At 47.2% G+C, this 18151-nt stretch overlaps 1 protein-coding gene across 1 annotated transcript in view; it reads right to left on the bottom strand.

Moving 5' to 3' along the window:
- Positions 1 to 520: 520 nt before the first annotated feature.
- The window catches only part of EFHD1 (EF-hand domain family member D1), a 42130-nt gene continuing 24499 nt past the window's right edge, over positions 521 to 18151 (bottom strand). Inside the window, exons 3-4 of the mRNA XM_004773487.2 lie at positions 11865 to 11999; positions 521 to 1816 (exon numbers count right to left, since the gene is read on the bottom strand). Coding sequence (XP_004773544.1) covers positions 1682 to 1816; positions 11865 to 11999 — 270 coding nt within the window. The 3' untranslated portion in view covers positions 521 to 1681. The remainder of the gene's footprint in view (positions 1817 to 11864; positions 12000 to 18151) is intronic.

Genomic DNA, 18151 nt, shown 5'->3' with positions numbered 1-18151 from the left:
TGGGAGGGCTCATTGGCCCTCATCAGAGTTTCAAGGGATCTAGGAAGCAAGAGAAATTAAGCTTCAGATTTTACCTGTGGCTGAGAGAGTCCTCAGTGATGAGAAGGGGAAGAGCGGCAGACTCACAACCTCAGTATATAGAATGCCCCTGAGGAAAGCTGACTCTCTAGTTACCACTCCTTTTCTCCTTTTTAAAAAAGATCTTATTATTTATTTGTCAGAGAGAGTGAGCGAGTGAGTGAACAGAGAGCACAAGAAGGGGAAGTGGCAGGCAGAGGGAAAAGCAGGCTCCCCGCTGAGCAAGGAGCCCGAAGTGGGAATCAATCCCAGGACCCTGGGATCATGACCTGAGCAGGAGGCAGATGCTTAACCCACTGAGCCACCCAGGCGTCCCTCTAGTTACCACTTCTAACTCTACTCCCAGGAGTTGGTGTCAAACAGGAGCCTGGGCTGGGTGTGGCCCCTGCAAAAAGTGTCCTCCTCTCTCCCTCCAAATCGAAGAAGACTAGAAGCACATGGCTGTGATGGCAAAGTCCACTTGCACAGTTTATTTAAAAAGAGACAGCTGTAAAGTAGAAATGCAGATGTTTTCCTGTGGTAAAGACAGCAGTTACAAAAGAGAAGTAATAAATATGACGCTAGGAAGTATTTGTAAAAATACAGCAAACCCCTGGTATTTGCGAGCCATCCCCAAAACACCTAACATGAAAATTTGCACGGAGGGTAAGAACAGCATCACCTCGACATCTTGGGAGCAAAAGCTGGAAACTGGCCAGATGAGCACGGTCATGACCTTGGGATTTTGAAAAGCTCTGGATTTGTCACTTGGGAAGGTAGGGGTCTGCTGGATTAGAATTTGCATAGTCAGACTTAACAGGGATTCTTCTATGCATTAATATCACTTCTGATTATTTTCCTATTCTTACAGGTAAGTTGCACAGTATTTAAGAGTATGAGGAAAGGCTGAAATGAGAAGACACGAAGGGAGGAGGACTGAAGAGGGTGGGTCCGTGGGGAATGCTAAGAGACAGGAGACAGGTGATAGGAAGGAACAGAATATTCTATTTTTCTACTGTTTTGTCACCTCAGTAGCATGCCACTCCCCCTGTTGAAGAGGGGACAGGCAGTGGCCCAGCCTGGCTTGCCTTCAACCTCACCATCATCAAAAGACAGAAGACGCAAAAGCAACTGGCAGAATCAGGCTCAGAATGGAAACAGGGAAGTTGGATAAGAAACAAAGCGAGGGTCGGGGGTGGGGAGGACCCAGAGAGGAGAGGGGCAGAGAATCACCCAAGAAAATGGGGGTAACATTAACATCAGAGCCCTCCAGGGACTATCTCCTCTGAGGACCATCAAAGAAAGAAATATCTGCACAAATTAACACTCTCTGATACAAAGTGGCAAAGGGACAAGGAAAAAGTACAAACTGCCAAGTAGAGGCACAATCTGGCTACACAGGAAGGAGGGCAGGAAAGAGAAGCAAGGACCCTGGGACCCTGTGGGAGCCCCTCCCACACAGGGATGAGAGCCTCTCCTGCCCCCCCATGAGGCTGTGGAGTTTGCACTGGGTGGTGGGTGTGGAGGCTGGGTAGGGGTGGGCGTGGCAGGGGTGAGGGTGCCCAGCCAGCTCTCTCAGGGGCATCTGTGAGGCACTGTGTGGATGGAGGTCAAGGTTACTTGACTATGTGCTGAAAGCAGCCTTGAGCTCCCGGAAGGCAGCTTGGCGGAGCCTCCTCTTCTCCTCCTCCCGCTTCCGCTCATCTTGCTCGGCTTTTAGCTCAGCTTCAAACTTACTGGCACAGGACAAAGCTTGGACCTGCAGAGAAATGGCAAACACAAACCAATAGACTGAGGGAGAGGAGGAGAAACTTGGGAGATGGAGCAGCTCATCTAACAGAACTCAAGCTGGCTAAAGCCGTGTGACACGGGAACCCAGTCCTGCTGCGGGGCAGGACCCCCTCATCCCCCAAAGCAAAGACTTGTTTTCACAAGTTCTCTCAGTCCACTACTGATGATGCCATCCTTCATCTGCCCCTGTGTTATATACATGGTTCTACTGCCAGGGCTGGTCTTTCTACTTCACTTCTTTTCCCGGACACTGTTTCATATCCTGCCTATTACCCACTCCCATGTCAACCTTACATTTCACAATAATATTGTTTTGTTCTAGGGGGAGAAAACAAAAACCAAAACCAATGAACTCCCTGCTGGGATTCTGATTCCAACTGCCTCATTGTGCCAGTGGCAAATGGATACCTTTACAATAGATCAATCATTCTGAATTGACTTCCGAGTATTATGTGTTTTGGGGGATGTTGTGAATGGGATTTAGTGCCAATTCTTTAAACTTTTATCTGTAATAATATCATTATCAGATACATCCATCTTAAAACCCTGTATTCTGGAACTGATTCCTCCCCTGCCCCCCACTAGTCTCTCATCAATTTGGTAAAATTCCCAAACACGCTGGGTGTGCACGTTATTTTAGTAAAGATTGCCAAATTGCTCTCCAAAGTAGCTGTTCCAATTTACACCCCCACCATCATGGAATGTTGAGTACTCATTTCCCCACAGCCTCGCCAACGTTTATCAGTAACCTTTTTCCTGTTTGCCAATCTGATAGGGGAAAAAACCCACAAACCTGGCACCTTATTTCCTTTTTGCTGAATTACCCCTATCCCTGGGGTTTCCCACTTCTCCATTCTTTACAAATTTAGACTTAGTCCCTTGTTACATATTTTTCAGTTACTTAGTCTTTTGCTTGTCTAACTTCAAGGTTATCTGAGGCCATGGGAATATTTAAATTTTGTTATCATCATAATCTTCAACCACTTCCATTTTGGCTTTTGTCTATCTCTCCCTCCTAGCAGGCTCCACACCCAAGGTGGGGCTTGAACTCAAGACCCCAAGAACAAGAGTCACATGTTCTACTAACTGAGCCAGCCAGGCTCCCCAAGGCTTTTCTCTCTTAAGTCATGTTTAAGGTCTTCTATATTCCAGGGCTCTAAACCCATTTTCCTCTCCTATTTTTCTGGTTTTACTTTCCTATTCAGCTCTTAAAGTCACCTACACTGTATGTTAGTGAAGGAATATTATCAATTATAAGGATTTTATCTCAGTTTCCTAAGTGGAGAGCCAATTTTCTCAATGTCCTTTTACCAAATAGTCCATCATTTTCCCACTGATTTGAAAATTATCTTTGTATGTACTAAATTCCCACATGAAGGTCTGTTTTTACTGTTTTCTATCCTGTTCCACTGATTTAATTACTGCACCTGCACTACATTATTTAATATTACTGCTTACAGAATGCCTTGACATTGAGGAAAATATTCCATTATGTTGACTAAGCACATTCTTTTCATATTTTTATTTTTTAAAAGATTCATGTATATTTTAAGAGATTTATTTATTTGAGAGAGAGAGAGAATGTAACCATGCACGTGAGTGGGGAGGAGGGCAGAGGGAGAGGGGAAGCAGACTCCCCACTCCCTACCCGCCCCCCAGCACAGAGCTCAATGCAGGCCCATCCACAGCCCGGAGATCATGACCTCAGCTGAAATCAAGAGCAGGATTCTCTGAGGTACCTGGGTGGCTCAGTGGGTTAAGCCGCTGCCTTCGGCTCAGGTCATGATCTCAGGGTCCTGGGATCGAGCCCCACATCGAGCCCCACATCGGGCTCTCTGCTCAGCAGGGAGCCTGCTTCCTCCTCTCTCTCTGCCTGCCTCTCTGCCTGCTTGTCATCTCTCTCTGTCAAATAAATAAATAAAATCTTAAAAAAAAAAAAAAAGAGCAGGATGCTCAACCAACTGAGCCACCCAGGCACCCCTAACTATTTTTTTTTAAGTAGGTCCATGCCCAGCATGGATGGAGCCCAACATGGAGCCTGAACTCATGACCCTAAGATCAAGACCTGAGCTGAGATCAAGAGTCAGATGCTTAACTGTCTCCATCCAGGTGCCCCTCTTTTCGTATTTTTTTTTTAAAGATTTTATTTATTTATTTGACAGACAGAGATCACAAGTAGGCAGAGAGGCAGGCAGAGAGAGAGGAAGGGAAGCAAGCTCCCTGCAGAGCAGAGAACCCGATGTGGGACTCGATCCCAGAACCCTGGGATCATGACCTGAGCTGACGAAGGCAGAGGCTTTAACCCACTGAGCCACCCAGGCGCCCCCTCTTTTCGTATTTTTAAATGTCTTATTATGAATGAGTTTTTTAAAAAAAAAGATTTTGTTTATTTATTTGACAGAGACAAAGAGAGAGATCACAAGTAGGCAGAGTCAGGCAGGGGCGGGGGGGGGGCGGGGTAGGGGGTTGGGAAGCAGGCTCCCTGCTGAGCGGAGACCCCCCCCCCCCAATGCGGGGCTCAATCCCAGGACCCTGAGATCATGACCTGAGCCAACGAAGGCAGAGGCTTAACCCACTGAGCCACCCAGGTGCCCAATGAATGAGTATTAAGCTTACCAAATGTTTTGAGATGTTTCACTGAAAATGATCACATTTTTCATATTTGATACCGATGACATTTTTAAAACTTATCCCTGCAGTCTTAACATAAACTTCAAATGTATTAAGGTCCCCACAGCTATATTCATTACATTAATATTCTTTCTGATGTGTTTTTATCTGATGTTATCAGAATCATGATGGCTTTAGAGAATGAGGTGATACAATCTTTCTCAGTGTGTTTTAACTAGTTTGTGACATTGAAAAGAAAGTGTAACATTGAAGAATTAATCCCTAAATTCCCCAGCACTTAACTGGGGTTTTTTTTTGGGGGGGTGAGGGGAGTCAACTTACTAAATGTTTTTACAGTTCATCACATTGTCCACATATTATCTCAAATTTACAAAAAAAAAAAAAAAAGCATTCCCTTTCATTGAATATTTAATGATTTTAAGTCAATGTGTCCTAACCACTCGCTTTTTTTTTTTTAAATTTTAGGTAGGCTCCAAGGCCAACATGGGGCTTGATCCCTGTAACCTACAGTTCCACCTTCTACTGACTGAGCCAGTGGGGCACCCAAATCTCTCACTATTTTTAACTAGCATGTTCCTGGGTCCACCATCTTTTCTCCATCATGAGCTTCAACGTTTGGGTGTCTCCTTGTATGTTCTACTTCTCTGCCAGTGCAGCTGAGATTTATCTATTTCCAACAATGCTCTTTATCCTATCCTCTCTGGTTTTCAATCCATTACCTCCTTGGTGACACAATGCAGACTCTCACATCTCAATGAAAAATAGTAACATTCCTTCCTACATTCTCCCTGTACTGCACAGGGGCCTGTGTCTGAACACAGGATACCTCTGAAAGAATCAACCGCATAGGGGTAGGGACCAGGAAATTATGTTTTCCAAATTTCCCAGGTATTTCGTAAGCACTTGAGGCCCTGCTCTGTCTCTTCCAGCTCCCTACACTGGAGTCACTAGAAGACAGATTTAGTTGCCTACAGTAGAGCTCGGCTCACGCTGACTCTCATTAACCACTGTCCCTGGATTCAGGCTGAAAACTTGGACCTCAGGTCCCTTTGTCTAGCTCCAACACCTCCCCTCCTTCACCTTTTTTTTTTTTTTTTCCTTGTTTGGTTTTCAGGAATTTTACGAGCTGGCTGTTAAGTGTTAAAAATTAAAAAAAAAATACTAGAAGTTAGATTATATAAATCTATAATTAGATTAGAAAAAAGAGAAATACATATTACAAAGTCATTGCTTCCTAATTATCTTGCTACATTTTATTCTTTCTGTTTTGTAGGCTGTCTGTTTCTGTTCCAGGTGGGCAACAATGGATAATGCTACTTACAAATCCACCTTTGGCAACATCTTGTTGGAAGCTTGAAAGCAACCCCCACCCCCAGGGGTATTTACGGAACCCAACAAAGTGCTACAAAGCAGGGTTTGATCTATTGTTTCATTCACAATCTTTTCTAAAGAAAGTAATGGGAACGTTAAAAATGTAGATTAAGCTGAAAAATGTGTAGTATCTATAGCCTTTATACCATTTTAGAGCTCCAAAGAATTTTACAGAATATTCTTCTAGTATTGAAAACTATTACCAAATTTGGCAAGGGGGGCACCTGGGTGGCTTAGGTGGTAAGCATCTGCCTTTGGCTCAGGGCATGATCCCAGGGTCCTGGGGTGGAGCCTACATGGGGCTCCCTGCTCAGCGGGGAGCCTGCTCCTCCCTCTGCCTCTGCTCCCACAACCCATGCGCTCTCTCTTCTCTCTCTCAAATAAATAAATAAAATCTTCTTAAAAATTCGGCAAAACAGTTGCTCACATCATTGAGGAATGAATGAAATTGAGTTCCATTCACTTTTTCTTATGAATTAAGTTAAACAAAGTATCAACTAACACTCATGTAGGACCTAGATTCTTCTCTCAGTTGCAACCATAGGCTGGCAATGGACCCAGAGCCCAGAAAAAATTAAGGAAACATTCTTTGATAATCAACAGACCATGTGGAATTTATAATAAAAGTAGTGTACACTTTATTATTTGCAAATTGTGTGCTATCTATCATTTATATCATTAAAATTTATAAAAACATACGGATATATGTATATGCATACTCTGTTCAGAGAGCCAGTTGCTAAACATTCACCAACAAACCACTGTCTAAGCCTCAGTGTTCTCCTCTGCAGAGTGGGATGCTACCACCTCTTCCCCTCCCATGTGTTAGATAAGACATGAACCTAAGGTCCACCTGCCCACTACTGCTGGCCAGGTCAGAGGCGTAGGGGCCTTTGCAACTCCCTCACTTGGGGTCCTTCTTCTCCACTATAAAAGCTACCTCTTGGGGTGCCTGGGTGGCTCAGTCAGTTAAGCATCTGCCTTCAGCTCAGGTCATGATCTCAGGGTCCTAGATTCGAGCCCTGCTTAGCACGGGGAGTTTGCTTCTCCCTCTCCCTCTGCCCCTCCCCTTGCTTGTGCTCTCTCACTTTCCCTCTCAAATAGATACAATCTTAAAAAAAAAAGTTGGGACGCCTGGGTGGTTCAGTTGTTAAGCGTCTGCCTTTAGCTCCGGTCATGATCTCAGAGTCCAGGATTCAAGCCCTGCATCAGCCTCCCTGTTCAGCAGGGAGCCTGCTTCTCCCTCTGCCTGCTGCTCTCCCTCTGCTTGTGCCCTCTCTCTGGCAAATAAATAAATAAAATCTTTTTTTAAAAAAGTCTCCTTGATTCTATGGTCTGTGAGTGCTTTCTCGCCAATCACCCCACTCTGTGTCTTCATCATGTTTCCTTCTCTGGGGACCACTTCCCTGGGTTCTAAAAACACCGGTCTACTCTAGATTAAAAACAAAAACAAAAAGTTATCTGATTCCAAGCTACCGTTCCATTTCCACTTTATCTAGACCTCCTCTGCCAGCCATCTACACAAAAAAGTCAAGCTGTTTCTCCCCAGTTCCCACTCACCTCTTACCCTACTGCTATCTGCCCTCCACTAAGGAACCTGCTCTCTCAAAAGTCTCCAATGACCCACTTGCCAGAGCCAACACCCCCACCCTGGCCTCATCTGACTTCACCTCTTCCTGAAAGTGCTCCTGTCCTCCAAAATGGCATTTTCCCCCTGGGTTTTCTTGTTATCTCTGCTCACTTCCTTCCCCACAGTCAGTCTCCTCGAAATCTTGAGGTGGTACTTGGATCTTGTGAAGGCGGCTCCCCTTGTCTGTGTCGTCGGGTGTCTGTGAAGTGTTCATTTCCCCCTTCTCTCCTCCTCCAAGACGGTCCCCTGGTGCACGCCCCAAGGGTCTATGGAGACGCACCCCACCCTGACTCCAGAAGAAAGCCCAGTCAGGGTAATGGTATCCCAGCTCCTGTCAGTGCTTGGTGTGGCAACGAACATGTGTGAAAAGATCACTCCACGACCCTCAGTATCTAGCATCCCCATTCTTCCTAGCAGCAGAATTATAATCAGACACGTGGGTCCCTAGGAAGAAAGGCATTTTGGACTCTCCAATGCAGGTGTGACCAAGTTCTGTCCCACAGGGCACGAATGAGACTTTACAACAAACACTGTGCCCTCCGTTTTCTTCTTTTTTTTTTTTAAATTTATTTAAGCGATCTCTACACCAACACGGGGCTCCAGCTGATGACCCTGAAATCAAAAGTCACAGGCTCTTCTGACTGAGCCAGGCAGGCGCCCCCACAGTGTCCTTCAAACCAAAGTGCCTGCCATCCCCTTCCTCAAACCACTCCCACAGGAGGGGTGTGTCCCTGTCTCTATTTTTAAAATATCATCAATCCCTCTCTACACAGCTCCACAAGACTCATTCTGGTGGAATACTTTTTAAAATATTGTATTTATTTGACAGAGAGAAAGAGAGAGATCACAAGTAGGCAAAGACGTAGGTGGAGAGAGAGGGGGAAGGAGGCGTCCCGTTGAGCAGGGAGCCCAGTGCGGGGATGGATTCCAGGACCCCGAGATCAGGACCTGAGCCAAAGGCAGAGGCTTTAACCCACTGAGCCACCCAGGCGCCCCCTGGTGGAACATCTTACTATTCACCTCCCAGCACGGCACTCCTACATACTGAGACTGCTAGTTCCTTTGGGATTCTCTCTCCCCATCCCCACTCACTACCCTCAACGGACCTACAATTCTCCGGACATCTGTGGAAGCCTCCCTGACTCCAGCCTCTCCCCAGTGCCCAGCACTGGTCAGGTAGAGGCCCCCAGAGGGCCCCCCACACCTGCTGCCGTGGTTCCCTGGCAAGGCTGTGCAGAGCCCATTATGCTCCACGTTTTCCGGGGCCCTACCCTGGGAAATCCCAAGTAGGTCTTCGGGGGCGGGAGGGGAGGAGACCCAAGAAGCTGGTCTGCAGATTTTTCTGGTCTGGTGGTCAGCAGGCTGGAGAGGCCACCTTCAGGGGAGCTCTCCGTGCACCTGGATCCGGTATGGACTGGGGGCCAGCCTCCCAACATTTGTTACCCTCCGTGCCTCAGAGCCTTTGTGCTTGGGTTCCCACGGCAGGAACGCCCTCCCCTCCTTGATTACAAGGTGAATCCCCATTCATCTCTGAACATCTGTTGCCAATGTCAGCTCCTCTATGGCCCTCTCCCAAATCTGAGTGATGATTCCCTCGACTCGTCATTCATGCAAACATTTATTGAGGGCCATTACGTGCCAGGTCTGTAATTACAAAGATAACACACCCATTCTGCCTTTGAGTCTGGGTTGCGGAGGCAGACAGACAAGTTCAAAACATTTCATTGCTATTCTTTTCATCTTTTCTCTTCTTTATAAAAATTGTGCACGCACCTTATAAAACATTCCAAAAATATAAAAAAGCAGTCCCTTGGTCAGTCATAGCTATTACTAATACTCAGATATGTAATTAGCCAGGTTGGATTTAGTATTTAACAAAATTGGGCTGTAAACATAATGTTCTGCTTCCTTTGTTTCGTACATCTGTTCATACTCAGAGTGTGCAAACGGGCGGGCGTGCCACCAGGGACTCGATTCCCTGATAATGGAAGCTTTGGTTGATTCCAACTTTTCTCTATTGATGCTGTATAAAATCCCTGTGACACATCTACATTTATTTGCATGAGTGCCTCTAAGGGATAGAATCCTAGGGGCAGAATCCCATAAGTAAATGATACAAAGCACTCACAGCCAGCCCCAAAATGCTGTCCCTAAAGCTGGGACCATTTCTACACTCTCACCAAAAATGTCTGAGAATAGGGGAGGAGCAGAGGGAAGGGGAGAGAGAGGATTTCAAGCAGGCTCCATGCCTATCATGAAAGGAATAGAGTTTTCCAGAAATGGGCCTTTGGGTTGGGTATTTCAGGGAAAGGAAGTAGCAGGCACGAGGCCCCAGGGGTGAAAAGTCATGGCAGTATCTGAAGAAATGTGCTTGAGCGGCAAGGAAGGCCAGAACAAGGATCAGAGTCGGGTCATAAGATCCTTCGTGGTTTCCAGAGACTTCGTGCAGACTTTTTTTTTAAAGATTTTATTTATTTATTTGACAGAGAGAGATCACAAGTAGGCAGAGAGGCAGGCAGAGAGAGAGAGGAGGAAACAGGCTCCCTGCTGAGCAGAGAGCCCGATGCGGGACTCGATCCCAGGACCCTGAGATCATGACCTGAGCCGAAGGCAGCGGCTTAACCCACTGAGCCACCCAGGTGCCCCTTCGTGCAGACTTTTAACAAGAGCATGGTTTGCTGAGCTGCAGCAGTGGCCCAAAAAGTGTCATGCTAAACTTGGGTCTCAATGTCAGGCCCCTGCCCACAGCCATCACCCAAAGATCTCCAAGTGTTGGCTTATCGGGTGATGACTAGAGAGGACCCATCCTTCCAGAACCCATCCACCCCTCCTCTCTATTCCTTCTCTTTCAAGGCTGAGAATTTGTTTTCCTCATGAGACTATGTGCGCCGTCCTGGGGAAGGCAAAAGTTCTGTCTACTAGCTCCTTGTGAAGGAGCTGTATTTCCAGAGTTTACTGTGCCTGGCATCCCCAGAGCTGTGTTGAATCAATGCTAAGTGATGAAGGAAGGGCCAAACCACTTTCAGGATTAGACACAGAATGCTGGCATTGAAGATGCCATGAGTGGCTGGCCTATCCCAAGTTCTCAGATGACAGCAGGAGGAACTCTGGTGTCAGGGGTTCACCATGACTCACAGTCTGCATACTGGCAGAACGATGATCGACCCTGTCTCCAAGCAGCATCATGGAATGCAAGGAGCCAGTCCTACTCGGGGGCGAGCACGGCCAGGATGGTTGCCAGGGACACTGCGTTTCTGGGCAAGCTCCTGGAATAAGCCATCACTCCCCAAGAGGCTGGCTTCCATCTGGGATGGGAGGGAGTCCCAACAGCTCCTATCACGTACCCAGTGCTCACAGTGAGCCAGGCACTCGCTAAACACTTTTTTTTTTCTTTTTTAAGATTTGATTTATTTGAGGAAGAAAGTGAGCGTGAACATGGAGAGTTACAAAAAGAGAGGGAGAAGCAGACTCCCCACTGAGCAGGGAGCCTGACGTGGGGCTGGATCCCAGGATGCTGGGATCATGCTCGAGGCAAAGGCAGATGCCTAACCGACTGAACCACCCAGGTGCCCCTAAACACTTTCTATATGTGAGCTCATTTAATCCTCACGGTCATCCTGTTATCGCCTCCACTGTACAGATGAGAAAACTAAGGCACAGAGTGGTAAAAGGGTCAGTGGAGGAGGCAGGACCTGACGCCAGGCAGCCCTCCCCACTGCACCATTCTGGCTGACTGGGGATTTGGAAGGCTCTCTGATGTCTCTTTCTACAGGTGTGCTCTGGGGAAATGAAAATGACAGCACCCAGCCAGGGGTAGGCTCTCCGTAAGTGTCTGATGACGGGATGAACGTGTGAATGAATGGAAGCAGCCAGAAAGGCTCTGGAGCCATGCACTGGAGCCATGCACTGGAGACTGCTTCCCAACCCCCTACATCACTGTCAGTGGAGCAAATACTGGTTCAAACTCGGGCAGGGGGCAGGCCACCGGGGCTCCCTCCTCTGGCCCCACTGTTTGCTCGTTCACACACAGGCACTTAAGACATAAAGTTACAGGAAATTGCTCCATTAATTCAACTGCAGCTCGGGGCAGAGCTGCAGGGAGTTCTTCTGGGAGGTCTGGAACCTCGTATCAGCAAACCCATTTGAATCAGAAACCAGGATGGAACGCACGCACGTGCCATCTAATTGTTTTCCCATCTTGCTTTTTGTTTTCAGACTGCACGCAGATACACTCGTTCCTCTTCAATCACACATGATATACGCACTTAAGCTACTGCTGTTCTGCTTGTCCTGGGCGAGCGAATGAAGCAATCACTGACTGGGAGCTCGTGTCGGGCAGGGTGAAGGGACGGAAGACCGTCCTGCACAAGAAGGAAACACCCACCTTGGCTTCAAAGAAGTGCTTGGCACCTTTGACGCCCTCCTGGGCCACATCGATCTCGGAGAGCTTGGCCAGCGCCATCAGCCCGCTGTCCTCCTCCAGCTCCCCCGCCGCAGCCTTGTGGAATACGAGCAGGAACTGCAGGAAAGGGTTGATCAGAGTCCAGGTCAACCTCACGAAGACTTACAGTGATCCCCTCCAGCCCAGGGGAAAGGCATGATTGCCAAGCCTATGAGAAAGGGTGTCAATACGTGCGAGGGACCAATTAGATTGTTTGCTTTTGCTAGTGTTCTCTATTTTTTTTTTCTTTTCTTTTTTTTTTTTAAGATTTTATTTATTTACTTGACAGACAGAGATCACAAGTAGGCAGAGAGGCAGGCAGATAAAGAGGAGGAAGCAGGCTCCCCAAGGAGCAGAGAGCCTGATGTGGGGCTCAATCCCAGGACCCTGAGGTCATGACCTGAGCCGAAGGCAGAGGCTTTAGCCCTGTGAGCCACCCAGGTGCCCCTATTTTTTTTTTTCTTTTCAAGATTTTATTTTGTAAGTAATGTCTATGTCCAGTGTGGAGTTCGAACTCACTACCCTGAGATCAAGAGTCATATGTTCCACCGACTAAGCCAGCCAGGCGCCCCTCCCAAGTGTTTTCTAAGAGATCTTTACAGAAACTGGTATGTTTCAAATACTTGAGCTATCACTTACCTTTTCATTGTGTTTATGATCATTTTTTACTTCTAAAAATTTTATATAATTTATCAGTCTTTTTTTTCTCTCTCACAAGCATACCGGTGTTATGCTGAGAAAAACCTTTCTTGCCACCAAGGTTACAGAAACAATCACCTATGTTTTTGTCTCTTGCTTTTATGACTCCTTTTTTGTTAAACGTGTAAATATTTAATCTTTGAAATTTATTCTGATCTATCCCGGGAGGTTGATCATTAACCCTATTTTCTTCCAAATGGTTAGTTGGCGATCTCCACATCATTTATGGAAAAATCTATCCTCTTCCTCCAGATTCCAAATTGTGACCTGAATGCATTCATCTTTAAAGCCAATTTGTTCTAAAAAGCCTACCCAGGATATATCCCCCTACCCCTGCCACAGGACACATTTTTAAATAAATAAGCCAGGCTGAAAAGGCAAGTCTCCCATCTTCCAGCCCTTCCCCAAGATGATTTTAGACTTTTCCTTCTCTAAAGAATTTTGGCGAATTTATTTGTCAAATAACCATTGTCCAAACTTCTATAATTGTTTTTTTCCAAGTCAGCACTGAAAGAAGCCTTTCCAAGTTTTCGGTGCTATGTAAAACACATGGGTCTCCAGGGGAGTTTTGAGGTTTCAGGAGTTTTTTTTTCCTCCATATCCATCCCCTCTAAAAAATGGTTTCCCCAAGAGAAAAGGACATTACCTAAAGTAGACTGAGGGGGCAAACAACTTCAACGGGCTTTCCAAATTCCACCTTGGGTGTGTTTTCCTGCCAAGACTCTTAGTCCCTAGAGGGAAGTGTGTTTCGTTAGATGGAAGTCAGCCTCTACCACCACTAACCCCAAAATGTCACGCGGATAAGCCTGTCTTTGTAATTCTTGCAAAGCAAGGGATGAAGCAGGATTCTCCAATATGTAGCTTTGCGAAGGCTGCGGTGGGCCACTTGGCTCCACAGAAATGCCATGTTTGTCCACCTGCAACTTCAAACTTCCTCACTAGAGGCCGGTAAAGACTCAGTTTGCTGCAGACTAGCAGAGCCAGAATGTGGGCTCTAAGTGTTGGACAACAAGCCCTTCGGAGGGGAGACTTCCAAGAACAGGATGGAGGGCAAAGGGGCTACAGGGGGACGGTTGTAGTCAGGCTCTCATGAAGAGAAGGCAGCAGCCAAAATGTCAGCAATGGAAATGTGAGCCATCTGCAGAGGGAAGGGGTGAAAACCTGTCCCTCGGGACCCTGCCCGCCCTTAAAATATTTACAGCTTACAGAAACATCTCCCCCATGCCTCCCTGGCTACACAAGGTAAATACAAAACAGGCAGCCCCTCCACACTGGGAAGGCAGCTCTAGAAAGATAGAAAAGGGGGGTTACTCAGTCATTAATTATCTGCCTTTGGCTCAGGTCATGATCCCAGGGTCCTGGGATCGAGCCCTGCATCAGGGTCCCTGCTCTGTAGGAAGCCTGCTTCTCCCCCTGCTTGTGTTCCCGCTCTTGCTGTCTCTCCCTCTGTCAAATAAATAAAATCTTTGAAAAAAAAAAAAAGATGGAGAATGGCCCCAGCTTAGCAAAAATCCAAGTGACCTTGGTGGGGGGCGGGGCAGTGTCTCCTTATCCCTGAGATTCATTTTTCTCACATCTACAGTGTATGTGGTATTTACAGGCAGCTTAAAGTATTCCTCATGGATCTTTTTCTCCATGTGTGCTCACTTTCACTCTGCCAGCTCACGGAGCACCAAAGCAGTCCTGTCTTAATTTAGGGGTCCTTGGGGTGCCTGGGTGGCTCAGTGGATTAAGGCCTCTGCCTTTGGCTCAGGTCATGATCCCAGGGTCCTGGGATCGAGTCCCGCATTGGGCTCCCTGCTCAGCAGGGAGCCTGCTTCCTCCTCTCTCTCTCTCTCTGCCTGCCTCTCTGCCTACTTGTGATCTCTGTCTGTCAAATAAATAAATAAAATCTTTAAAAAAAAAAACAAAATTAGGGGTCCTGACGCCAGCCAGTTAAAGAAAGTAAAAAAAAGAAAAATCCAGCTCAACCTGTATATGTTCAGCCTTCCAGAAAAGCATGCCAGGCATTCCTATTTGATTTTATTGTAATCACCAACTCCTGAATGACAATTTCTCTGACTGCCCAGCCTTGTTTGTCTTCCTATTTATAGTCTACAAAGACTGGTATGTTGTGGGGAATTGGAAAGTGTCCTAGTTGTGACTATGAGCAAAGCAGGGAGGGGGGAGAGAAGAAGCAGAAAACAAAGAAACAGAGAGAGAGAACTAACAAGGCTAAAACAGTAATTTCAGGCACAAGCTAACAAACACATCTGATAAATTTAAAGAATTTCTAAATTTAATTTCTTTTTTAAGTAAGCGCTATCCTTAACATGGGGATCAAATTCATGACCCCAAGATCAAGAGTCGCATGCAGGCACCCCTAAATTAAAAAAAAAGAAAAATGTAATTTCATGGCCCTGACCGGTAATGCAAACATCTGCCCTGAATTGGCATTCTAAAATCACAAGTGACAGAAACAAACTTGTTGGCTTAAGCAAAGAGGAAGACTTTGTTATTTAAAAATGTTGACTTATTCTTGCAGGAATAGCCAGCTGCAGAACCAATTTGCAGTACTTCACCCCAATTTCAAATTCCCAGGACAGGGAATCTAGTGGACCTAGTTCCACCAGGGGTCCATCCATGGTCCAGTCAACAATGATGCTGATGAGCAACTTAACACCAGCCAGGGCCCCACCCAAAGGAAGGTAGGGTAGAAGGAGAATGGAACCCGTAATTCCCAGTACAGACAGGTATCCAGTAAACCCATCACCCACCCTTTGTACAAAACTACTGCACATCTGGCCTTGGAGCAATTTTTCTTTCTTTCTTTCTTTTTTTAAGATTTTATTTATTTATTTGACAGAGAGAGATCACAAGTAGGCAGAAAGGCAGGTAGAGAGAGAGGGGGAAGCAGACTCCCTGCTGAGCAGAGAACCCCATGTGGGGCTCAATCCCAGAACCCTGAAACCGTGACCTGAGCCGAAGGCAGAGGCTTAACCTACTAAGCCACCCAGGCGCCCCGGAGCAATTTTTCTTTAAGAGAGATATAATGGAGGGGCACCTGTGTAGCTCAGTCAGTTAAGCATCTGCCTTCAGTTTGGGTCATGATCCCAGGGTCCTGGCATCAAGCCTTGAATCAGGCTCCCTGCTCAGCGGGGATGTGGATGTGACTTGCTTTGGTCAAGTTAATCCAAAGAGAAATAAAGAGAATAGAAGCATTCATTAAGGACCTACTAAATGCCAGGCTGTGAGGAAAGAACTATAGAAGTAAGCAATTTTGTCTATCTGGCCCCCTGGCCCCCACATGATGATGATGGTGGGACCGTTGGCTATGATGCCCTGTGGAGCATAACAGGGACCCAGCCAATCACAGTCCCCTGATTGCAATGACTGGTCCAGGAGGTGGGGACAAGTCCCCAGTAGCAGCATTCAGAGGCCAGCTGAGGTCGGTTCAGGCCCCCACGGCTGCTAACCTGGGACAATGGAACCTGGAGCTGCTGGCAGCCATCTTAGCAGGCATCAGGGAAAACATGCGATGTGGAAAGAAAAGGTAAGGTTGACACAGAAGAAAGCACGGTTGAGCTCTGACCAGAGGAGCATGCTGTACTACTATGCCCAGCGCACCTCTACTTCTTCATCTCCTGTCTATGGGAGCTGAGAGTTTTTGTTTTTTCTTTTCCTATGTAAATGAGCTGGCATTCTCTGTCACTAGTTCAGGAGTTCCAACTGATACCAGCATGGAGAGAGAACTCCGTTCTCACAACAGTCCTGAGGGAAAGCTATTAACACAGCTATATTTTTTTAGAGTTTATTTGGACAGGCAATGGGAGCAGGGGGAGGGGCAGAGGGAGAGAGAGAATCTCAAGCAGACTGCCCACTGAGTGCAGAGCCAAACATGGGGTTCCATCCCATGACCATGAGATCATGACCTGGGCTGAAATCAAGAGTTGGAAACTTAATCGACAGAACCATTCAGATGCCCTTTAACACTTGCTTTTTTTTTTTTTTAAGATTTTATTTATTTGTCAGAGAAAGAGAGAGAGAGCGCGAGAGAGAGCATGAGAGCACACAAGCAAGGGGAGCAGCAGGCAGATGGAGAAGCAGACTCCCTGCTGAGCAGGGAGCCTGACACAGGGCTCAATCCCAGGACCCTGGGATCAACATCTGAGCTTAAGGCAGATGCTTAACCGACGGAGCCACCTAGGCATCCCAACACCCCTATGTTAAAGACAGAAAAATGGAGGCCCAGAAGTAAAATAACTCGCTCAAGGTATGCAGCTCTGTGTGGAGACCGATCTCTGACTAGAAGCCTCTTGTCATTACATAACCAAAGTACCAGCACGCCAGCGGCTCCCAGTACTGGTGGGAATCAGCAGAATGGGCTGCCTGGTTGGCTCCACTGGTAAGAGTGTACAACTCTTGGTCTTAGAGTTGTAAGCTCAGGCCCAACATTGGGTGTAGTAATTACTTAAAAACAAAATTTGAAAAAAAAAGAAAAGAAAAGAAAAACAAAAAACAAACAAACAAAAAAAAAACCCAGGATGTTGGGCTGTGAGTATTTACAGCAAACATATCACCACCTCCAAATCCTGCCCCTCCGGGCACAACTGCTACAGATGGGACCACAACGGGACTCATACTTCGGAGATTTCCAAACCTCTGATGTCCACTTGTGTGCATTTCTGTGGGAAATGGCCAAACATGCAGCCAAGAAAAGCAAACCAAGCATCTTGGGTTTGGCAGGGAGCGTGTCTTTGCTTGGCCAGTGACGTGCACAGCCCTCTCAATACCCTCTCAATTTCTGTTCCCCCCAGGTCACAATTTGCCACAGACGCTCCTTCCCTGGTATTGCCTCCAAAGCTTCACCCACGCAAAAGCTTTTCCCTTCTCTACCGCGGGGAAAGCTGGGCTGAAGGAGCCAGTGCCCAGCACGAATGAGAGGTGGGGGAGCCAGAGGGACAGCTGTGGAGGCGAGAACCGCAGCTGACGAGGGGAGGCCGTGGGCACCAAGCCTGCCACCCAGGTCCAGCCTTGAGCTGGAACCACTACCTGCACGCTAAGTCCTGACCGTGTTGGCCCTCTAACTCCTTAGCTCTGGAACGAGAAGCCTGGCCTAGAATATCCTGAGGGTTATGCCCAACACAGGTTTTCTGGGATCTTCTATTTCTGCATCTGCCAGCTCAGGAAAGGAAGAGAAGGGGCGGATCTGGAGACGACCTGTGGGCAGAGAGAGGCCAGGCTGGTTTCACCACAGCTGGGGAGGGGACTCACGGCTGCTGGTTCAGCCCCAGGGACCTCAGGAAGAACGTCCGTGGGCCTTAGTGAGCCTGGAGAGAAGACCTGTACTTGGGCAAAGCTCTCACCATCAGGAACCAGGATGCTGGAACTCCAGTGTTTCTGGAGTAACCAAGGTCACACACCGGGAAGCAAGGACAGTGCTCTCTAGTCCCAGACCCGGAGGGCCCCGCTGAGATAGGACAGAACGGGACTGCTAATGCTCGGAGCTTCGAGCCCGGATGTTGTCCCCAAACCTGTTCTGACACCAGCGC

The sequence above is a fragment of the Mustela putorius genome, unplaced genomic scaffold, assembly GCF_011764305.1.
Source record: "Mustela putorius furo isolate JIRA1106 unplaced genomic scaffold, ASM1176430v1.1 tig00000275_pilon_pilon_pilon, whole genome shotgun sequence".
In the NCBI taxonomy this organism is placed as follows: domain Eukaryota; kingdom Metazoa; phylum Chordata; class Mammalia; order Carnivora; family Mustelidae; genus Mustela; species Mustela putorius.
Note: the sequence above shows the minus strand (reverse complement) of the source record. Positions and strands in the feature narration are given on the sequence as shown.